Raw genomic sequence first — 24,718 nt, forward strand, 5'->3', positions numbered from 1 at the left:
GAAGAGATCATTATTCACTTCCTGAAATCTGAAGTGAGTCATCCAGAAAAACTATCCAGACATTATAGAAATGCCTAAGATGAAAGCCAAGTCAGAATAAACACCAGAACCAAATCCGCTTCTCCTGGTCTTCTTCATGTGTCATAAAGAAACAATATCATAAAATTGCACAGAGATGTCAACTCTAAAATAAATCTCCAACAGCCAAGCTACAGCTCACAGGCACAGCACTAAAAGTAGAGATGGATAAGTGTTGAAAATCCCTCATTGTACTTATGTCCCTGCTGATATTAAATTGATTTATAGGGGATCTGCTGGAGAATGTTGAGCTTGCTTTTAAGTGGAGAGCATGATGTGTCTCCAGAAGGTGCTGGCATGGACACAGTCATGCCATCCTTTAGGGATATTATTCTAAGACTTCAGAAGTGATGCTGAGACCTAGGAGGAGGTGAGGTGTTGTGTTGTTGATGGTCTGAGGGCAGCATCCCAGTGAAGATGGAGCACAGCCATGGATGGAAAGGAAGGTGACCTCATAGCGTGGATTTTATTTCCTTCACGTATTCTCATAAAAATACACCTGATTTTCATCTCCTCAGGATTTGACATTCAGCTACCTTCATGTAAGAATAGACAGCAATTTTTTCCTAAGTGAAGATACTTAAGGAGCACATGTTGCCACCCTGAAAGCTCAAACAAAGCTAGAAACCATGCTGTACTCACCCATCAAGAGAGAATGGCAGAGGGAGAGTACATCAGTCCCGTTACAGTATTTTTGCTGCACTCCTCTTACAAGTACCAGGCACCTACTTACAATGGGGGTCAAAATGCAAGAGATTTAAAGGGAGAGAAAGGAGCTGCCAGCTCTTTTCTTGAAATCTTTCTTGCAGTAAAAAAAGCCAAAGCCAATACAAACAAGTACATTGCCACAAAAGAAAGTGTTTCAATACAGCTGTGCAAAGATAACAGTATTTTAAGGTAGCTGTGCTGGGAAGGTTTTCAAATCAGACTAAGCAATACTGCCTGAAATCATTTTGGCTTGAACAGGATTCATTATGTAAACAAAATAGAGAAATATTTTTTTAAGATGTCAGGATGGATTGTCTTCTATTAGAAGTAGCGTCATGAGATTTGTTAACTGAATTATCCTTCCCTGCTTGCACACCTTGAAGCTGTAGCTGACTGCCTGCAGAGATGATTACAGGATCCACCACGGAACGGACAAATGAGTTCTGGTCTGCTATCAAAAAGCCAGAAGTCGTAAATCTCTCATTATCCATGCCATTAGAAGCAAGGTGCTCATCAGGGGTCTAGAAAGAGCACAGGAATTATATCTTGACACCTATGCATAAGAGAAAAATATCTTGTTTTCATTATACACTGCTATTACTCTTTATCTTCACCTAATAAAGTGAGGAATCTCCCCCAGCATATCCATCACACAAACACACACAGAGCTAACGAAGCAGGTTCTTTTACTTCCTCATTTCTGTTTTGGCCTGCTCCACCAAGATCTTTTGGTTGTTTTGTATATATTTGCTGGTTGTGGTTGTTTTTGGGGAGGTGGGGGTAGAGGAAGGAGGGGGCAGGGAGTGGCAGTTTTAATTTTCAGTTGTACAGGGATAAGAGCATTTCTAGGTTTCTCTTGGCAGCTCAAACTTAACACTAACAAGTCTCAGGTCCAGGAAGCAGCAACTAACTCACCAGACCTGCTGAAGCCCAGCTGTGTGGGCATAACTCAGGCCAAAGACTCAAATGGGAGCACACATGAAGATTTAAACTGACGTAGGTACCATTTCTTCAGTCTAAATAACACGGTCTGGCATCGGAGCTCCCTACTGGAGCTCTTCAGAGATCTTTATAAAATATAGTAGGAATAGAATGGGGAAGCTCAAAGAGAAGTCATTAGAGGAGGGATATCTAAGGCACAGAGAATTGGATTGGATGATGATGAAGGATAATATCACATAATAGCGAAATCATACTCTTCCATTATTTTTCTTCAGAACTTTCATTGCAGAAATGGAAGAAATGTCATTAACGTCACAGATATTCATTCCTGTGGGAGCATAAGGAAGAACCTGGGTACGGAGTGAGTCATTGAGCTCCCCAGTGCTGCTTAAGTAAGAAGCAAAGTCCTAAAAGCTCCATGGCTTCCCGCTCTGATGACTGGTAGACAGGTCTCTCTCTGCACTGCTAAAAGAAAAGCAGTGCTGTTCATATGTTTCACTGGGATTCTGGGAAGTGGATACTTTATATAATTTGGACAAGTTTTCCCAAGAGGATTACGCAAAGCAAAACAACCAACCAACTCTCTTAAGAGATGAGGACGCTACGAGAAATCCTTTCAAGTCTGATCCCAGTACAAGGTGCTCCATCCCCAAAATGAGGTAAGAGCCATGAGAAAGCACTAGCAACATGTAAGGGTGATGACAACTTTGGTTTGTTGTCAGAACTGTGGTTTGATCGCTTCCCTCCACCCAAGAAAAGTCTTCCCACAGAATCTGTTGTACCATTATTCGGCATAAGTCAATATAAGGCATAAGTAATAAAACATTTCATACAGAAAGAAGTACTAGAAGGGACCCTCTACCGTTCTAAAAGTCTCTTTCCCAGTGTTTTATCAAGGCATCCATATTTTAGTGACCATGTCCATTTGTGAAGGCACAAGAATGTTTAAGATAGCCAAAAAATTCTTCAGTGACTGTAAACATAACAAATACTATGCATAAGCAAACAAAGGAAAAGCAATATTGTAGCCAAAAAGTGTGTTTATGAGCAGTTATTCTAGCATTATTATGTGTACTCATGTAGAGGTCATAACACACGCAAAGTTTGATGGCATAAATGAGTTTCCTAAATAAAAATTCCACCAGTGTTACTCAGAACTGGTAGCAATTATAAACCGTGTGCATTTGCCTACAGCTGCTTTTGCATAATAGGAGATAGAGGTAATTCAATATTTCTTACATCTCACCTGTTTTTGTGAGAGCATAACTTTAAGATAAGAAACTGTAAAGTTGACAAGAAAAAACCTGTGCACTATCTGCTATGCATGCATTTTGTGACTTTATATATATCCTTGCTGCGGGGATTTTGCTTTATTGATTTTCTTTCCTGTTAATACTCTTAATACAGTGGTGATAGATGCTGTTGGTACAGATACTTTTGTCAAGATATCAAGATAATTGATTCCAATACACGTCTATGTTACTCCAATTCTATTTCCAAAACAAAAACAAAAAAAGACAGGATGTTTGCATGAGCCAAATTTGACACTGAAAGGTTTGTACAATGGAACTAAACTCAGTGCAGCACCAGTCATGCCAGATTTAATACAGACATTTCATGTTACTTTTGTATAATAGAAGCATTCAGTTTTGTATAATACTTGAGATATTATTTCTTTCTGGAAAGTCATTCACATTAACTGATGTGATTGCAGACATCAGAAACTGCTTGATTATACTGGATGCAGTAGGCTAGAACCAAAAGAAAAATTCAGTGCTCACAGGGTGAAAACCACAATAGCTACGATTTAAATAAGCGCAAAGCCTAAACTATTAGATTTCCAAGGCTGTAGCTCAGTGACGAAGCAAATAGTTTTACTTTACATAATTTAAGAGGACACAGCTCCCACTGTTTTCAGTCACCATTGACTTGCCTCAACTCTAAATCTAACCACGCTTCACACAACTGAACGTGGTAATTATTCTACCACATAAAACTTTCCAGTTGGTGAGATAATACCTACATTTACCTTTTGAGGGGACAGTAAAGCAAATCTTTGTTTATAGAGCGTTTTAACCACGCAGCCGTGCTTTGTTCGATCACGAACATCACCCTTTTTGAGTTCCTCTGCAATAGGTTTAGAAACACAGATCATTCTAGAGATTCAAACAGAAACATGGTTGGAAGAGAAAACAGGGCATTGCTAGGTTCAGCAGAACTGATAATTGGTAATTGCTTTTTTTATAAAAGGAAGTCTTACAGTTAAAAAAAAATGGACAGTGCAGAATTGAACCTTAACTTTTAGTGTTTCCTAAGTGCCAGTTGGCAAGTAATGACATTAAGAGTTTTCAGGCTCTCTTTTGGTGGCAGACATCACCTGAATGAGAACTCGTGGGACTGGGATCCACCAGCACCCACGGACCCAAAGCCCCAGCAGCCCAGCCAGACCCAGTGGCTTTCCCAAGTAGAAATAACCTGCTGCCTAGCAACAACCCAAAACTCCTGGTTGTTTGTATATGCCTTTTTTTTTTGTTGTTTGCGTACAACTAAAAGCTTTTCCACCAAATTATTCTGTTCAGCAACATCAGATCTACAACAGATGGGTAAGAAAATGCATTTCACTTTATTTGCAGCAATTTCCCTGCTCTGTGGTGTTACATTCACAACACGCACATGAACTCCCCAGCACCTTTTGATGCAAAACCAATCTGGGAAATATTTCAAAATGTGAGTAGTTATATTCACAGTAGTTGTCTCCCAGGAGCTACTCCTATGAATAAAGTCATTCACATACCTACATCCATAAATACATATCTGGATAGCAAGGCACAATTATGCTTGCATGAAATTTGTCCCTACGTTTTAGAAGACCTGTCTTTTATCCTAAATAATTACTACCAATGAATAAATTGAAAATAACAGAAAAATAAATGAAGCTGACAAAACAAAACATTTTTCTACTGTACTCTCTACTCGGATCCAGTTTTAACTTGATTTTCAGAACAAACTTGATTTATGTTCAGTCCTTCCATCTGTACAGCCTCAGACTTTGGATCTCATGGGTTGCTTCAACCAGTGTAACAGGAGAGTCAAGAACTTATCTCAATCTAAAAGTAAGTAAATAAATAGATGAAATGATTTTGTAGAAACAAGAGGCCACCGCAGAGAGAAGCTCATTGGTTCTCCTCCCTTTGACTCACAACTGACTGACAAACATCCCTACTGGCCACTGATGTCACCCACAGTGCCAGAGGGACCACAAATCCTGTCCATGAGCAGCAAGGAAGCACTGGGGACAGATAAAGTGGGATACGGTGGAGATGCAGGGAGGAGAGAGCAGCACCAAAGGGAGACTTGGAGTACTGACTCTTGGCCTTCATCAACTCTGTTCCTCACAAAACCACTTCTTTCTTGGTAGCCTGTATTTTCAATTTCATCTTTTTGTTTCCATTCTCTTAAAAAAAAAACCAAAAACAAAACAAAAACAAAACAAAACAAAAAAACAAACAACAACAATACAGAAAGCTCATGCAAAGATTATGGAATCTGAGAGGGCTTTCAAAACCATAAAGTGAAATGCTGAAGACTGACCTAGTGATACTGCAAGTGTTTGACCTCAGTACTGCTTCACCTGAGACATAATCACGTACAACATCTGCCCTGTTTAAAGTCACATAGCAGAACTGGAGTAGCTGCCTTCCTATGATAGACACAGCATTGGAAACCTACATTTTACTGCAGAGAGTACCTGGAACAATGTGATCTGAAGCAATAACTGAACAGCTTAGGCCGGTATAACAAAACGTTGAAGAAACCATCTACCAAGGGCAGAATTAAGTTGTTATGGATGATTACCATCACCACTTTGTTTGTCCTACAGTTGCTCTGTTCAGCAACAATCTCTGATCTGCAGCCAGCGCATAAGCCATTACATAATTCCGCAGCACTCTGCATCCATCGCAGCTCCCCAGCCAAATCCTGGCCCCTCTCAATTGCAGTCTTTCCACCGGGTGCTCTGGGATGAGAATTGATCCCAAGAGTCTCTTCACATTCAGCAGTTAGAGAAGACAGACTGTGCTGAATATGCTTTCAGAAACCTCTTGGTCACCACTATCATTCTCTCCAACATTAGCTACCATTAAACTCTCCCACTAGAAGCTGCAGAACGAGCTACAGGATATTAAAGAGCATTTTCAAGCTTAGCAAAAGGGATGCTAAGAGCTCCCATGCAGGATACACCCTTCGCTCAGTGCAATGCTCAGTTTGGATGGCTCTTGTGTACCAGGTGTTGCCCTACCTCAGGCCAAGAGCAAGGACCTCTGTGCAATGGGAGAGATTCATCCTCAGGCAGAGAGCTGTTACAAGCCCATACACCCTGGCAAAGGAGAGATTTGGGTGGAATTTTCTATTGGGGGGTCTGGAAATTTGGGTTAGACATAAGACTCCACTTAAGATTCTATCTGTACTGCCGTGGTCATCACATCATTTGTATTTCAGGTCTTCCATGCTCTGTTTTGTGCTAGTTCCCTGTGAAACCATCACACCACGCAGCATGACTCTCCATCCTTGCCTTGTCTAACCCTAAGTGAAAGCACTACAGAAAAAAAAAAACGACAAAAAAACAAAAACCCACCTTTGGAAGAGTCTGTATTTTCCTGTAGTAAGTTGCAACTATTAACATGACAGAAACTTGCACATACACTGTGCCCATGGGTTACTCACTGCCAGTCACGTTGACTCAGTTAATACGGGTACCTTCTACCTAGTATCTGAATCCTTTAGAAAATACAACTATCAACCTTCTCTGCCCTTTGTCCAGACACTACAAAACCACTGCAGGTAGATGTGAGAGTGAAGCACTTCACTTTTAACCAGACCATATTAGAAATAAAAGATTTCACTTCTCCATGAAACACCTCTGTTTCCCTTTCTGACAGCACGACAACATAATCTTTATTTCTTAATGTTGGGGGCTGACAGGTTAGGGTAAATGCCCTTATTGGATTATTTGATGTTACTTCTTCTGCTTTCCGTTGTTTTATAGGGCAGGGAGTGGTTTAAGCTATTATTCAGCTGTTTGCATTAGACATTTTTTCATTTCTAATCAAAAAAGTCATCTTGATTTGACTTTTCAGTCCGAAGAAAAAACAGAGAACAGTTTACCCTTTGCTAGGGCACGCATGAATTTGTGCTGAGAGCACACTGACAGCAGCTCTGCAAGGAGGACATGAGCACCGTTGCAAACTAGCACCATTTGTTTTAAGCCACAGACATCTATTCTCCTGTTGGAGCTTAAAGATGTTGTGGTTTGTTCACCATGATGCATTCATGTAATTTGGTTAGTGAGAATGATAAACAGATGTGTATACACAGGTATTGATTCTAGAGAGTGCTGCATTATTCAGGAGAACTGGGAATAAAAGCCCCATTTTTACATCTGAAGTATTTACAAAGTAATTACAAAGTATTACTGAAATCCTACCAATTGAATCCAACATTAGATCGGTATAAGATTCATGTCCTGCTTTAATTGCTCAAAACACTATGTTCAAATACAAGAAAGAAAAAGCAAATTCAGGACATTGCACATAGGTCAAGCAATTGCATGTTGCTTGATATATTCTGTTAATTGCAACCCTAGAGCACATACCAACACTACACATGAATGCACTGCAGAGGTACCTGGAGCAGCAGACAACAGCATGCTCAGGTTCATGCTCATTTAGGTTAAACATCTCAGCACTCTTAAGTCAAATCACAGGCTTCCAGGATATTGAACTTCTTTTAAAGAAAAAAAAAAATTAAGACGCACTTAAAAATGAATAAATGCGCTGTTGGAACGATTCGTGGGGTGACAGTGATCTACCATGAAAATGAACAAAAATATCAGCAGATGATTTTATATTATCTGAAATAAAAGGGCAAGGATGTTGCTGATACTCTAGACTGAAAGGATTATTTTGGAAGGTCAGTCTAGTATCTGTCACAGTGATTTAGTACGATCTTATTACTCTAAATGTATTACCACATGAGTTACAGGAATATTGGTATTAACACATTGGCCATAATATTAATGCTGATAGGTATATAAATACAGAATTATCTACTTCATTCAGCATTTAAGCAAAGTTTATTAACCCACATTTGTATGGTGGGGTTTTGCATTTCATTCTTCCTTTACTAAGGTAAGTCCCCAAACTGAGCACCGATGCCTCCACACCTTGGTTACCAGTCAGTACCTCTGGAGGTGGCAGCTCTTGGGTAATGCCAGGTTTTGCAAGGCTCACTCCCCTTCAGACTGCACTGTCATTTAGCTCTCTGTTGTTTTAAAAAGTAATTTCTAAATCAATAAGGCGTTATTGACTTCCCTGAAACCAACTGAGACAGAGGCCCAATATTTCCAAAGTCCAATATTCCAGGGCCTCTACTTTCCTAACGCAGCTTCTGGTTTGCTGTTACTGGATTAAGGTTTGGGAGATAGTAAACCCAAATTATCATCGTTTCATGCTCTGTTGCTCTGCAGAGCCAACCCCAAAAGCAGCTCTATGGGCTGGGGCAGAAGTGACAGAGAGAAGCAGGGCAGGAATCCCACATGTGCAAAGTGAAGCTGTAGTGGAATGGGTCACTTAAATGAGGACTTTCCAATATCTTCGCCTACAGCAAGTTCTGATAACAGGCACTGCTTTCTGTGATGAAATAAACAGCTTTATGTTACTGACCTCTATCACACACAGCCATGAAATCCAAGTGCAATTGTAGCTATTTGGTGCTTTTTAGATATTCATTTCTCTTTCCCGGTGCTTGAAAGGGCTGACTGAAGGCAGCTTATACTAGATTATACCAACACCTTCATGCGTTATAGACTTCAAAATACAGGTTTTCCCTTCCAGAAGGTGAAAGTGTTGAGTCATTTCTTTTAAAGACCCGATGGAGGTTATTGCTCATAAAAAGGAAAGGCAGCAGTCGGAGGCTGGGCTGAGCACAGCCACGCGGCTGCCCCATAGAGCAGAGCCCAGGCCTGTGCCTGCAGCCAGGCACTAACGGTTATCCCAGATAATAATGTAGATTAGCAAGGGCTCATCGGATGGAACTGTGTGCCAGAAATAATTACGGCTCAAAATGCAAGAGCCTGGTAGGAAGGGATTGTCATTTGAGAAGTCGGTCCGTTTTATGGAGACATAACCCGCATATTACAGTGGAGGATAATTTGGCAGTTAACAGTTCCAGTGGCTCAGAGACATAAAATACAGTCCCATCAATGTGTAAGATTAGAAATAATTAGCCCCTATATGGTAAAGTCATCAGTTAGAAACTAGACTCCATCTGGGGACATTTTGTAACGATGCCCCAGGGACAAGTAAGACGGGACCTTTGACTTGCATGATTTGGAAGGGACTGAGACCTAATTAAATCTGCAAAGATGCAGTAACTGCAGTAAAAGGGTTTTTAAATATGAAATGTATTCCCTTTCTCTAAACAAATGAGGTATATTACATGCTGGAATAGCAAGAGAATTAATCAAAAGACAGTGAGTAAACAGCTACTGTGCAGCTGCCAAGTAGAAGATGGTACAAAACTACACAGTACCACAGAATATTTAATACAAACATAAAAAGAACCATTAAATGTTCTTCAAAGGAAAAGGCTTTATTTAATTGTGGCCAACACCAAAAAGTTCAAAATAGTAGGTTTCTTAAAATCTGCTTCTCCAAATGCAGAAATTGTAAGAAATGCTGATTGCCTTAGATAAAGCTAATTCTCTTCCAGAAAAGACAAAGAATTTGCTTTTTCTTTAAAGTCACTCATTACAAAAACCAGACTCTACATGTTTCAAAGAGGGGTACACAGAGCTGTTTTATTTTTGCCTCTGAGTTCCCAAAAGTGCTTCTGATTGTCCATTTTTATGAAGAGACTTAGCCCTTTGTACTGGAGAAACCAAAAACCTGAAGTTAACTTTTGAGCAATGACTGCTTTACTTACATGATCCATCTTCTCCCCCCCAAAAAAGTCACACCCAATATTAACATTTTCCTACCATAACTGAATACTCTGCATTTTTTCAATGCAAAGCTGGATCATTAAAGCCTAGAAGCTAAATGGAAAAGTATTTTAAGGACAAGCTAAAAGCAGAGCAGCAGAGACATACTGATTTCAAAGAGAAAACACTAACCAAGATGACACATGAAAATTTACACACTTCATCATGCTGCTTAAAGGAGACTAATTAGAACTGCATCAAACACACACACAGACAGAAGAATGCTGAAATAAGAAAAATACTGAAGAATCTGGCTACATGGTAATACTTTTCCTCTCTCCCCCACCCACACCCCAAGTCAATTCAGTGTTTTAATCTATCATAAAATGCCTGTAAAATTATGTGTTATTTGGGATTACCTGTAGAAACATGAATTTGGTAATCCTTATTTCAGCCAGATTTGGTGAAAGGATATCAAACCAAGACTTGAGCTATGAATTAATTATCCCATACAACACGTCCACAGTCAACTGCACAACTAAAAGCCATGTAATTAGTATGATGAGCAAGCCTATTCTCTTGAAAGCCCCATACAAACAAGCTGCCAACGATAAAGTCACCACAGGATGACACTGGGGATACACACAACTATTGTAACTTAAATGCTGCCATGCCTATCTTCTGTGAGAATGAATCAGTCATCAAACATTTAGATATAGTGCTTTCTTTTAACTACAGTGCATGCATACAAAGTGGTTTCTTCCATGCACAAAGTTTCTAAACTATTTAGCCTCATGCACTTGTCATTTCCATGAGCACCCATCTGTATGTACTGCAGTTGTACCAGTGCCAATACTACAGAATTTCAGAGAATTGCACAATGGCCTGGGTTGAAAAGGACCACAATGCTCATCCAGTCCCAACTCCCTGCTAATGCAGGTCACCAACCAGCAGCCCAGGCTGCCCAGAGCCACATCCAGCCTGGCCTTGAATGCCTGCAGGGATGGGGCATCCACAGCCTCCTTGGGCAACCTGTTCCAGTGCCTCACCACCCTCTGAGTGAATTCCAGTGGGTTTTACAAGAAAAAAAAATACGAAATACACTTATTCTGTTTCCAGTAAAAGAGCTTGCTGGCTAGTCAATCACCATTAGAAAAATCAACAACAATCTAAATGCTCAAGTATTTCAGGACTTCAAGTGAGCTTTCAAGAGGATTTCAGTTCAAAACCATGTTATGAGGAGAAGCTACGGATTTTGGAATTCGTCTTATATCCAAAGCCTTTGCTAAATGTCTCGGAGATTGCTATAAATGTAAAATAAACATCAGTGGGGATCAAAGCAAGGAAAAAACGAATTAAGGAAAAGGCAGGTTGGTATCTAGCCTCTGATCTGGGTCAAGAAACATATATAGCTATTTGTCTTTGGTTACGTGGGATGAAAATACAACTCAGAGCCTTCAGAACAAGAGTGATCTGGGAGACAGGATGGGAGATTATGGAGTACAGAGTGGGACAAAAGCCTTCATTAAACAAAAAAATAAAAATAAAAATAATCCCTCTCCAACACAGCAGTCCCTTTGCAAGGAAATGCAGAAGAAAGATGAAAGGTTTACTAAGAAAACTTCAGGGACCAAGAAGGCCTGCAAGGAACACATGGCTCCATTCACACCAGAATAGATCAGGACAACTAATGTCCCTGAAAGTGTGAGTTTCTATTCCCTGAATGCCTACCCTTCCCTCCTCCTCTAAGTAAAATCTGCAGAAAATTGATGTGTATACAAGGGTTGCTCCGAAAGTAATACCTCCTATGTTATTAGCTTGGCCCACAATGTCAGAAGTTGAACTTTCCATCCAACATTATGCTACATGTTGCTGTGTGACAGATGGCAGCAGAAAGACAGTTTGACACAATGGCATCTGAGAAGGAAGTGCACACAAAGCAAAGATGTGTCATTGACTTCCATAAGTTCAAAAAAAAAAATAAATTGCAAAGAATAGTCAACACAAGTAAGACTGCATTTATATGTGCAGCATAAAAATAGCAACCCAAGCAACGTTCTGCAAGTTCTAATCAGTATAGAAGAACTGAATAATGTTTATTTTTACAAAGGGGGGCAGGGATATAATGATATCATGGCCATCCCAGAAGTATGATGGGGTTAAGATAAATCAGAGGACACTATGAAAAAAAACCAACACAGTATGAATTATAGAGAAATGGCAGAAGACCAGGCTGACAAAGGAACAGAGCCAAGAACAAGGAAAATATACAGTAAGCAACATAAATAAACAAAATGTACCTCAACAACTCCTTCAACTCAATTTCCATGCTAAAATATATTATACTATATAATGTGTACTTCTGTATACAGAAGTATATTAAGAACAATACTGACCCAGAAAGGCCCAGGAAAGGGTCCACTGCTGAAAAACCTTGAGAGACTAATAAGTTGGGATTTACCAGTAAAAGCATGATATGATAGAGATCTAAAACCAAAGATAATAAAAATCACAAACAGCTTTCAAAAGATGCTTTTGGGAGAGCCCTGGGGGGCCAAACTACTGGGCAGACTGTTTAACATGAACGCTGTAAGATGTTTTTTTCTGCTCAACACAATTAAATTGTGAACCTAAATGACACAGACCCAATGTTGTAGAGCACAAATTCCAAAAAGCAATTAGGCGAGTTTATGGAGGGTAAGTCCAGTCTTGGCATTAATCAAGACTGCGGAGAGCCTGCTCCAAGCTCTGGAAGATCCCTGGCTGAAGAAGCCAGGATGGTTTGCCAGGAAGGATGCGGTATTCTCTGCCCTCAGTTTTTTGGCCAGAATTAGGATCATGATGTAACTGGATCTGACCTAGCATTGGGTATGTTCCCATCACTGTGCCTCTATAAGAGTGGCTATGGACACCATTTCGAAATATTCAAGGGGCTGAGGGGCTGAACTGTAGAGTTCCTGTAGTTCCTATGCTCCAGCAGAGGAAGTGAAGACCTTAAGAGAAAATGCCAAAGTGGCTTTTTTGTTGGTTGGTTTTCAAGCGAGATCTTTTCCTTGCTATTATTCAAGGTCATAATGACTTCAGACTCTCACACACAGCCAAAAGGTAAACTGCAAGTATTCATGAATGCCAGCAAATGCAGTGTTTTACTGAGGGAGGATGCATTTGAGAGACTAGCCCACCTTCCACATAAAAGCAATCTGCATGAAAATTTCAACATTTCCATGGAGTAAATTGCCCTAATAACTCCATAATTCAAGTATTTTAGTATGCCTAAATTGCAAAAAGGAACAAGGGCAGCTTTGACATACGTTTTCAGAGGCATTCAATAAAGTAAACTAAATAAAACAAGTTTAGAAGTCCCACCTTAAATGTGTTTGTGCCAAAACTTCTTAAACTGAGCCGAAGAAGAAACCTCTGTTCTAACACAAAAGCTAAGCTGTTTGTTGAAAAACAAAGCAGCACAGTCGGGATTTTTCCCTCCCCTATAAAGAGGGGATACTCCAAAGAACAGGGTCAAAAATGGCATTGTCTGTATGGCTGCTTGGAAGCAGTAATGCAGTTATTGTCAGACTTGTCAGCAATGAGGTCACCATGCCCCGAGTCACAGAAAACGTTCATCTACCTATAACCCTATTACAGTTTGCAAGCTAAATATTTTCTTACTCAACCCTTTGGCTTGAGAAAACATGTATTTACCTTATAAAGCTGTAATTCTGCATCAACATTCAGCTAATTGGAGGTTTACCATCATTAATTTAGATGATATACATTTGTCTTCCAAAAATTGCTTCTAGCATCTTCTGTAATGTAACCTTTCTTTTAGCTCTCTTTTTTCACTGTCACAAAACTAGCAATTCAGTGCTCACAAATGACCTCCTGTGCCCCAACCATGCCATAACAATCAATGGCAGAAAATTCATAAAACAGATTAAATTCTGCAGTGTTTGCTTTGATGAATTAGTAGGATTCATTTGCTTTAGCCGCTCAGAGTTAATCTTTGATTTTTAGCTGTGTGCACTGCATTGGAAAGAGTAAACCAAGGACACATCCAGTTTTGGTTACTTCAATAATGATGGTGGAAATACAGAACCAGCACTCACTGCAGTAAAGCTGACTTTTTAAGTTTATTACTGTTTATCTCTGTTATCTCATTACTTCTAACAATGTATGAGGAGGAACTGCCCACGACAAAGTGCTTCTATATGAAATTGGACATAACTACATTATACTGTAGTGACTTCCTGGTGTCACACAATGGAGAATGAGAATGCTGAGGATCATCTTCCCAGGAAGCTTTATGGGTGGCAAATCATCTCGAAGTAACAAAATTAACTCCATTGCTGCAACTCACATAACATATTTCGTTCGACATGTGATTATTATTCACCATTTAAATTAAGAATTGCAAGGGAAATTCATTCAGAGCTTTTTCCATTTCCCTCATACACACAGTTTGGTTAATGAACCAAGAAACCAATTAGTGAAACAGCTCAATTTATAGCAGGTTAAGGTAATCTTTAGCCGGGGCAGAGTTAAAGTTTCCACACTGTGAAAAGAAGACTTTTCATCTTCACAAATGACACTGTGGAGTTAATGAGCCCTCTTAGTATGAAGCATCAGTGATAGCCCTGCTTGCCCACAAACTTGACCTCCCCCACCAGCACCTACCATGAAGCAGCAGAACCTGGGTGAGATCTCCATATAAATACAACATTTTCTATTTGAATTTTGGTGGATCTTGGCATAGTTTGGCACATAGCAGCGCATAGCAGAGTTGGATGTCTGCGTAGAGCCATTGCCTTGGAAGAAGATTCATCTTCACAAAGCAGTCGTCCTCTTGTACAGCTCCCGCTCACCACCACACCTCAATTTTAAATCCCAGTGCTGTGCTGAAGCATTTCCCCCAGTTTCTAGCCCTACCTGACCTGTGAGCTGCATCCATGGATCCACAGCTCAAAACCACTCCTTTGGTGCTTCAGCTAATTTCTCTGTTTTAAAGTAAATGATTCATTAAAGGGGCTAAACAAACAGCAGATGGACTCTTGACCTGAGCTGCAAAAGTATATTTTCCCAATTCCCAGAACAAACCCACAGCCAGGCTGGAGGGTGGGCCAGGTAAACCAACACAAAGTTCGTAGGGCAAAAGAAAGAATATAAAGGAGCAGGGAAGGCAACCCACTGCTAAAAGGAAGGCTTTGCTCATGCATTTTGCACTACAAAAAGTAATAAAGTAGACTAAGCAAAATAAGAATCTAGAGCAGCAGAATGAAATGCCTGGGCTGCTGCTGTAAAACCCACACCAGTGGCACCAAATCTTATAACACCAAATACATCCTGGCTTAGCAAACCATGTTTATTCTATGAGGATTCCACCTTGTTGACAAACATTGCATTATCAACCAAGGATAACCCAATAGAAGAAGATATGCCTCTGTAACTCAGAGGCATATGCGTACCTGCATGAAAACTGCACACTCCCACCTAAAACCTTCTTACCTCCACTCCTGCACTTTAGTCTTTGAAACCCCCCTGATATCAAGAAGGGAACCACAGTCCTGCCTCTTTTTGCATCAACTCTAACGCCCTGCAGCTGGTCAGGGTAAGTGCCTGAGACAGGGAAGCTCAGCTGAGCTGGAAGGTGCTTGCTGGTAAAACCATAGGGATATGGTAAGGACAAGATACAGATACAGGAGAGCAACCCTTAAAATATTCTAATAGCACTACAGTGTGCACTTCACAGTCTGGGAATCCCAGGCTTAGCAGGCTTTCATTTACTAGGAGAGCACCTCCAACGATGATCCCCTGTAGCTGCTCTTTCTGCAGTCAGCTTTTGCAATCCCAGCTGGAAAGGGAACAATGAGAGAAAGCAAGCATTTACACTGGAATTGGGGCCTGCCTGACACGTGCATTCTTAATGAGTCCTGGAATTGGACCCAATTCAGAAGTTGTATATAGACAGGCTCAGATCACCACAAACACGAAGTGCAAAAACTAATTTGAACTACTCAAACATTATTGAGCTGCAATCAACCAATCACTTAAGAAAAAGACCAGGAGTCACGAGCAGCTTAATGTAAACATCTTTTTAGCATGCAGTAACAGCCAAAAAGGAAGACAAGTGCTAGACTGCATGCAAAAAAGAATGCATTATGGAAAGCACAGTAACATTCCACATAATCTGAACGTATGCTTAAGCATTGCATTTACTATGGATGATCATCTGTAACATTTTAAGGGTATTTAAATTGTTTCAGCATGTGTACTAGGTGATGTAGTGAGAATTTGGGAATGAACAGTAAATACAGGAGATTTTGCTTTTTAAACTCAGTGCATCGATAACCACAAATTTACTGAAAATATATTTAGTTCTCAAGCAACCAAGAGGTCCTTGGAGGCTTGGGTTCAGTTTGATGCTAGTTGCTAGAAGTCAGCCACTTCTTTTTTCCTTAGAAGAGCGAAGAAAACAGAGAATGAATTTGACTTTATTTACAGCAATGGTAATATTACAAGAAGCATAAGACTTGGTAATTGAGTCAGGAGTAGAAGTGGAAGTCTCCTGTGACAGCCTGTAATTGTCAGAGCTCCAAATAAATGCAGCAGACACAGACTCAAGTCATACTCTGAATGCCTGGATAGTGCCTGTATCAAACCTGGCCTCCAGACCTCTAGAGATTTGCTTCTCACTGCACTCTGGTCCTTCCATTTTAATAGAGAAAATATTAACCAGAATTCTGGGTAGGTAATTCTCCACTGCAAGCTAAAAACATTTCATGGGGAAGTGCATAAAAAACTCCATCCCCTAGCAACTGAGAGATTTCTGCTGGAAACAGTGACGGCAAAAATGGGTTTCCAGGAACATGGAGTCAAGCAAGGATTCTGTAGTGAAGGTGTGAAACTGTTGGCAGTTATGTCTGATCGCTGGCTGCACTTGGTTGTGCTGAATGCGCTCAATTTACTGTAGAAATTGGCCTGAAGTATTACAGAATTCCAGTAGCCTTGATTAAAATAAACTGTTGAAGATGCATGTACTGCAGAGAGACTCTCGAGTCCGGGGGGAGCTCTGTATGTACAGAAAGTGCTGGACACCAGAACAGCAACAAATTAAAGAAATGAATCGTCTCAGGAAATATTATTGCTGGGTTCTGAAAACAAGCTAAAACACTGCTGCTACATGAGGAGTACAAAGGGGAAGGGAAGCAACAGTAGAAGTAATAAAAGAGAATTTAGATGCAAGGCAGAGGCAGAGCAGCATGAGCACGTGTGATTAAGGCCAAGTTGTTATGCAGTAACCTGCTGTGACCACCTATCAGCTGGGATGTTTGGAAGGGCAGTGTTACCCTGGATAAAGGACAAGCCCACTGCTCACTTTGTCCTTTCCTTGCTTTCCTCTCTCCTGGGATAGAACTTCATGCTCCGTTCTGCGTAATGTAGGCAGCTGCAGAAGTTTTCTTGCAAGAAAGGAGCCACCAAAACAGCTCTGCCCCAGGCTGCCAGCCTGCATTCAACACCCTCAACCTGGGGCAGTGCCACTTTCTCAGGGAATATTTTGGATTCAGATATGCCCTGACCAGCAACTGTGGTCCCACACTTTTGCATCTGTGCCAGCCCCAAGTAGAGGCCCTTCCCACAGCCTGTTGATGAGCCAAGGAAGAGAAGCCTCTCTAGTTTTATGGAGGAGGGCTCAGAGACCCATTTACAAGCCCTTATAAATTCCTATTGGCAAGAGAAAGAGGGGACTGCAGTGATGTTTGGCTTGTGTTGCCACATCTTCCTTCCACATCCAATAACCAAGAAAGCCCTCACATGCCACGGAGAAAAGTACTTGAGAGCTACTGTGAGGAGCTACCAGGGAAGGGCTCTGCATGATGCTGAAGGAGATTTAGGTTTGGGAAGCACGGTGGCATAGAAATTGCCATCAACCACACAGAGAAGAGTCAGCACGGACTTCTGGCCAGCAAATGTGGTCTCCTGCCTTCACAGAGAGAAAATCAAACCTTACTTAGCCAGCAGTCACTGCCACTGTGAAGGTGGGCATCAAGGAGTTGGTGCAGGCAGGGAAGTGACAGGGATGATTTGCAGGGTGTGGCTGAATGTGGCTAAAAGCAAGGCTCTGCCCCATTGTGTGAGGAACATTTTTCCTAAACATAATACTAACAGAGGCTTTGTGTTATCTTAAGTCTTAAATTTTAGGTTAATTTGAATTTGCTGTTCTAAAGCATGATATCATTATTGTTTCCTTTTAGAGGGATTTCTTTTACAGCTAGATGGCTGGTTTGTATTCTGAGAGCTCAGCTACACGATACCACAGCTTTTGAGGGGATCTCAGGGATTAATGTACTAAATTTCTGTCTTAAATTGTATTATCTGCTTTTTCTATTCACTCTGATGTAAGACATTTCCCTTCCTGCTCACCATCCACTTGGCAGGAAATGCATTTTAGTTGGCTAATTAAATATAGCTGCATTGTACATCAAATATCACCAATAATATACGGCAGCAATGTTATATCCACTAGGAGAATGAGTTGTACTACATCATTCCTACAGTACATCACTGGTAAGTGGCTGTGCTTCTTTTAAAACATTGCTTGGCAGCAGACAGAGAACATCAGGTGGATTTGGGGTAAGGGGGTACTGTGATGATGAAAGCAAGGACTCTCTACCCTGTGTCATCTCAAAGGTGATGCTCAGCCCAGACATGTGCATGCAATACCTGTCCTTGGGCTTCTCCCAGCCATGTTTTCAGTGCTTGTTTGAGTCTTTTACTCCTCCTCTGCCTCTCCTAGGTATCAGTTAGTCTCCTTCTCCACATTTTACATCCACTGGCATAATGCAAATAAATGTTCCTCTATGCCTGCTATGTGCAAGTTTTGGGTCAGGCATCCTAATACACACATCAGAAGCTGCTGTTATTTTTCCATTTTGCAGTTTCCTTAATAGGAACAATTAAAGTTACATGCTGATTGAATACAGTGTATCCCAGCATTTCGAGATATCATCTAACATAAAACAGCGTATGTTTTCATATGTGCACTTTTTTCCTCCCAAAGGATTCTTGCATCTGTCACAAGCTGCAAACACTGAATGATTAAAATTGAGCCTTTTCTGGAGCAATCTGTGGAAGGCATATTGATAACTTGCCTTCTCTACACATCTCAGTGGAGGAGAGGAGGGAAATCTTCGCTAAGCACAACAGCTAAATGTCAGCTGATAGAGGAAATCTGTGGGATATTTAGAAAGCACAAAGTGCAGCCAGTGTTTGTTCTAAAACACAGAGAAGTAAATAAAAGCTGAGATCCTTTAAGTGAACAAAGTTGGAATTGTTCCAAAAAAGTACTCCTTTTGAGCACGCTAAATTATTACCTTGTTCATGAAGTTATGATCTCTGTGATATCAAAAATCCTGCAGAACTGACCCACTCTTCTGTCCAAAAGTCATTAAAAATGGTTATGACAGGATGCCAACAAATATTAAGTACCTATAAGATGGGTTCCCTCTCTATAAGGTGGGTTCCTAGCAATTGTCAGTACCTGTCACCAGGTTCACTTGGGCACTGAAAGATGAGACCAGTGCTTATGTTCATCTACACTGATTTTTTTAATGGAAAGCTGAGGAACAGAAAAACAAAGCTGTAAAAGAAAATACATATTAGCATTTAGATTAACAGTTGTTATCTCAATTTCTCATCACCAGACAATGGTGAAATACACGATGCTGGTTTAAGAATTTTTCAAAAAGGTTAAGGGCTCCTTGAATTCAAAAGGTTGAGAAACACTGGCCTACAAGATAAATGGCACCAGCTCTGACATGTGCTCCATATCCTCAATACATCTGGACTCTAGCTGGAATTAAAATTCATATTGCAGCAGCAATTAAAAGACAGAACTAGGTCATGAGCTGTTGTTCTAGGCAATGTGCTGGTAAAGAAGAGAAAAAAGAAGCAGCAAGCAGCGCCTGTCCTAAAAATTTCAGCATTAAGAAATCCAGAAACGCGAGATAAGAAAAAGAGGAGAACACGATAGGAAAAAAGCAATTTGGGTGTTTTAGCAGCCCCCTGCCGTGCACTGAACTTTTCACCAAGCGAAGGCCCGTAGCTCTGGGCACTTCTCAATGTTCATTACGCCATTGAGTTCCAAGGAAAGGACAGGGAGGGAGGGAGCTGGCACCCACTGCTGTGCTGGGCACTGCCTCGGCACGCCATGGCTGCACGTGCAGTGTGTTTCCTTGCACCTCCGTTCAGCACTGCTTGCAAGAGGCTGCTCTGCGGCTGGAAGGTTTCAGCAGAAACCATAGCAACCCTCCTAAATCTTCTGAAGCAGCAGTTAGCAATTTGCTGTGTCCGTTCTGGTATGCAGCTTTTTCTTTTCTCCCATTAAGTTCCGTATCTCCCCACAGCTATTATATCCTATATGGAAAGGATTGTATGGGAGAGAGATCCAGTGCACTCGGTGGCACATCACACCCAGCATGAGCGTATAATACGCTGTATTATACATATCCAATTCCAGATATAGGAAATGGAATGAAATCTTTTTGCTCTAAGTCTTTTTTTAAATGGTGCTTGGAAATGCTGTACTATGTGTTGCAGGTTTCACTGTCCCTCACTGCAGACTGGTTCTCAGGTGGTTTCGTTATACTCAGGTATTATTAACAAAGGTGATGGCCTGCCTCCATTTCAGTGAGTGTCTCATTTTCATTCACTCAGTCACATGAGCAGAATGACACTTGGACCGCATTTTAGCAAAGCAAAAATCAGCCATGTAGTTATTGATTAAACCTTGCTTTCAGAACAATTCAGCCTGGAAAGCAATCTGTTAACAGAAACTGACTATGCAGAAAGAAAGTATTCTGAGAACTTTGCCTGCTAAAGCATGGTATTAATGTGGAGAAATAAATCCAAAAAGGCATTTTAAATAGATGGAAGAAATAGCCTCAGCAACACAAAAGAGCTCTTCCATTTCAGTTGAAATTCTGGAAAGAGGGCTGATCAGCTGCCTCAGGACACTGTTCCTTATCTCCCTGACTGATACCTCCCCGGTGTTACACATCCTTGGTGCTGTTTCTATCAGTGTCAGTTGGGTAGGACTCACCAGATTCCCTTTCCTTCAAAGGGACTCATTCACAGCCACACAAATGGAGAAGTGTTTGCCAGCTGTTAGGTAAGATGTGAAAAGCAGCAACAACCCTTCTGGTGTGTCCTGGCAGCCCAAGTAAAAGCTCACCAACAGCATTCAGAGCAGCTGCATGGTGTGATGCTGCAGGTGGGCTCTGAGAGAGGAGGAGATGCTGGCATGGTGACAGTGGGCTCCTTAGTGCAAAGCTGCTCTTGGTGCTTATCTTACACAGCCCAAGAGATGCTCCATGCTACACATGAGAAGTGCAGCTATCCTGACCCTACTGCTCAGCCTTCTGTCATTAAAAACTTTTTTTTTTATTTTTTCCCCTCAGTGTTTACCCAGGGCTATCCTACAGATACAAGGGAAACTCTATCATTTTCTCTTGATACAATTTATAGAATCATGGAATGGTTTGAGTTAGAAGGGATCTTTGAAGGCCGTCCGGTCCAACCCCCTGCAGTGCACAGGGACACCACAGCTCCATCAGATGCTCAGAGCCCATCTCCTGACCTTTGGTGGCTTCAGGGATGGGCACCACCACCTCTCTGGGCAGCCTGAGCAGTGCCTCACCGCGCTTATTGTAAACAACTTTTTCTGATATCCAAACTAAAACTCCCCTCTTTCAGTTTGAAGCCATTTCTCCTATCACAACAGACCCTACTAAAGTGTCTCTCCCCTTCTTTCTTACATCCTCACTTGAGATAATGATAGGCCGCTGTCAGGTCTCTCTCTTCATCTTTCAAAAGACTGCCAAAATAATTGGCAATTCTGTCACTGTTTATTATGTCTGCTTGGCACCAGTACCTTATCTGTTCCTTACAAAGCCTACACTGATGTTCTGATCAGCAGAAAAGGGTTAAACACAAGCAAGAAAGACGTATTTTAAATGGTGAGACATCCCTATGCAGGACCCCAATTATTAATGGTAATGCAAGAACAAGAAGTCAGGATACCACACCTAGCAGAAGGCTGTGCACCCTTTGTGGGGAACGGAATAAAGTTCAACAGCAGTAGTGTTCTCTGCATTCAAAGCCAGGCTGGACGTGGCTATAGGCAGCCTGGTCTCCTGGTTGGTGACCCTGCACATAGCAGGGGGTTGGAACTGGATGAGCATTGTGGTCCTTTTCAACCCAGGCCATTCCATGATTTGTGATTGCTGTAGTTGTGTAGGATTTTCCCTGCTGGTTACACCTGGTGGGCTCCCATGCGCCAGACCTGCCAGAAGTAAGGAGGTAACTGTAATTCCACAGCAAGAACAAAGCTCTCTGAAATGCACTGCTGAGAGATGGGAAAGCACCAAAAATGACAAAGCAGTTGCTACAGAAGAACACCATGGTATTACACAGAGGAATTCACGCCAATTGCTTGATTTTGACTGCAACTAAAAAGGTTTTTTAAGATCCACTCACAACTGCAGTGTCCTGCCAGTAACAGATTAACTCTTTCATCAACTCAGGGAACAACTAAAGATTAGTGGAAAGATAACGTATTTCTCTCTCCGGGGCCACTGATGCCTCAAACCATGGAAACATCAAATGGTTTCCAGCAGCCATTAATTACTGTAATGGTTAGAGGGAGACTAATAATGCTCCTCATACAGCTTCTCTGAGCATAAGCAAATTAGAAAAAAAATCAAATAGTTTAACCTTTGAAAGCATACTATCATTGACTGCTGATAACACTAGAGAGCATTTTGAAAGGCACCACTGTCAACTAATGAGTGAAAATGAACACACTCTTCCAGCTCATTGCACTCACAGCACAATGCTGCGACGCGTACGACAGACGAGCTCGTATGCCTTCTTGAAGGCTGTGAAATAAAAAGTTTTCAAAGCATGACCTTTTGTAGTTGTTATTTAAGCACATCAAGGTTGACATCCAGGTTCAGAACTTCCCTTTCTATAGCTTGCAATGAGTTCATCACTCGCAGTCAAGCAGGAAAGACTGCAGCTCTCTTCTCTTGCCCCCCTCCTGCTCTGCTGCTTAATAAATCCAGTCTGGCTCGGACACCACCAGGTGTCACAACTGGGTGCACACAAAACAGAAACTGCTCAGGAGTCTGGCTAATTCCTTAACTGATTAGCCCGCTGGGAGGAAGAAACACACTTTCCCCAAGAACTATGCAGCGGAGGATGAGTCTTTCACCTCATTAATTCTGCATGCCATGGGAAGTGGGACTGACGCGTTACCATCGCACACGACTGTGATTAATGCAGGTTACACATCACTGATTGAAATCTGAGGCAGGTTTGGGCTGGGGACCACACACATGGCTTTGATTATGGTTGTCCTCTGCCCATTTCTCCCTCTCTGGAGAGACAGAGACAAAATTGCCATGTGAAACCATACCAATGTTGTATGAAAAAAACAGTCTTGAAACATGCCCAGGGGAGATATCAGCTTGGGTTGGACTGGACCACAAACAGAGTAAGTGCTGCTGCTTCTCCAGTTCTGCTTCAGTCACAGGTTTACTGCAATGGAACAGATGGAGGACAAGTAAATACCTTTTACAGTTGGTAAGCACTGTAGTTTTATCTATGCTGTTGTCCCATTTAATATATATAGTCTTACCAGCTCAGCTTTTCCACTTGGAAACTACTAGTCAGCTATAAGCCAATCATTAGGGTAGTTGTATTGGTTTATGGACATTTGATAAGGATCAAGATCAAACTGAGACATCTGCAGGGGCTGTGCCACCCTTCCACCAGGGAAGGCTCTGCAGTCCCATGTATGGTGCTGCTGTCCCCAAGGTCCTGCATGCCACTAACCCAAGTCCCAGCCCAAGGAAACACCAAATCCAGTTTGTTATGGGGCTCAGACCTGAGGGACTGGTAAAGTAGGTGTTGTAGCCAGCGCTGGTCTTTCCCAGGCCACCCTCCCAGCTTTGCTCAACCTGCACATGGTGCAGGCCACATGCTGGCTTTTCCGGTCTTTCTGCTTTCTCTGCCATCAGCTCCCAGCCAGCTGCAAAACAAAAGCTAGAATATTTCCTCTGCCTGCCCTTTAAAGCTTCTGCCTACTGCTTGGATCTGCAGGAACCTCAGCAATGCCTGCAGCTGGGCTGCCTCTGTGTCCCCCACTCACAAAGAGTAGAAATATCCATCTGACACAGAGGGAATGCTGCCAAACTGCAGAGAACTTTTTCTTTCTGTTCATACCATCACCTGCAAGGTGAACACCCACTACTCTGCTCACAGGGAGCTTGTAACCCTGGAAAATAACAGGGAGCACTCACCCTGCCCTAGGTGGGAAGTGAGGAGAAAGGGGATCCTCTGCTGAAAGAAAGCATGAGAGTGGCACGGCAGTGATTACAGAAAACACCTCTTACTATACCTGACTTCTGTTCACAAAGGAGAAAAACTGACTGTCCTGAGTCACCACAAACATTATTTCTGATTTTAAAAAATTGCCTTCAGCTTTCCATAGCCATTGAGCCCAAGTGCTGAACTTCTGCATGACATCTCTGTGCAAATAGGTGTTTATAATACCTATTTAATACCTATAACAGTATACCTATAGATACTAAGAGCATACTGTACCTAATTTGCAAATACAAAATACCAAAACCACAGCCCATGCTGTGGAATGAAGCTAAACAGAAAAGAATCAATTCATTTTTGACATCTCAATGCAACCAACAAAAAGCCAACAGCTTCACTTAAGCTCTGCATATCAGCTGGAAACATCATCCATTACATATTTGTTTCATTTCTGCTTCAGTCCATTCAGGGTACGGACAAGAGAATATCTGCAGTGCATCACACCTCAGGAGTGACCACAATGGTTGTAGGATAACATTCATAGCCACACTGCAACCACTGGCATCCAGCACAAACTGAACGCAGGTTGGTGGCACAGAGCTTCATGACTATTTACACTTCTCAACCCCACTG

General features: G+C 41.6%; 1 protein-coding gene across 3 annotated transcripts in view; it reads right to left on the reverse strand.

Moving 5' to 3' along the window:
- C8H10orf90 (chromosome 8 C10orf90 homolog) overlaps window positions 1-24,718 on the reverse strand; it is a 64,069-nt gene that overhangs the window by 36,905 nt on the left and 2,446 nt on the right. Inside the window, exon 1 of one of the 3 annotated variants that reach the window (XM_010714842.4) lies at window positions 14,378-14,627. The exons of the other annotated variants lie outside the window; for them this stretch is intronic. Within the exon in view, the coding sequence (XP_010713144.2) occupies window positions 14,378-14,423 (46 nt within the window). The 5' untranslated portion in view covers window positions 14,424-14,627. Of the gene's footprint in view, window positions 1-14,377; window positions 14,628-24,718 lie in introns of those variants that run through there. 3 annotated transcript variants of the gene reach the window in all.

Source organism: Meleagris gallopavo, chromosome 8 (genome assembly GCF_905368555.1).
Source record: "Meleagris gallopavo chromosome 8, MGAL_WU_HG_1.1, whole genome shotgun sequence".
Classification (NCBI taxonomy): domain Eukaryota; kingdom Metazoa; phylum Chordata; class Aves; order Galliformes; family Phasianidae; genus Meleagris; species Meleagris gallopavo.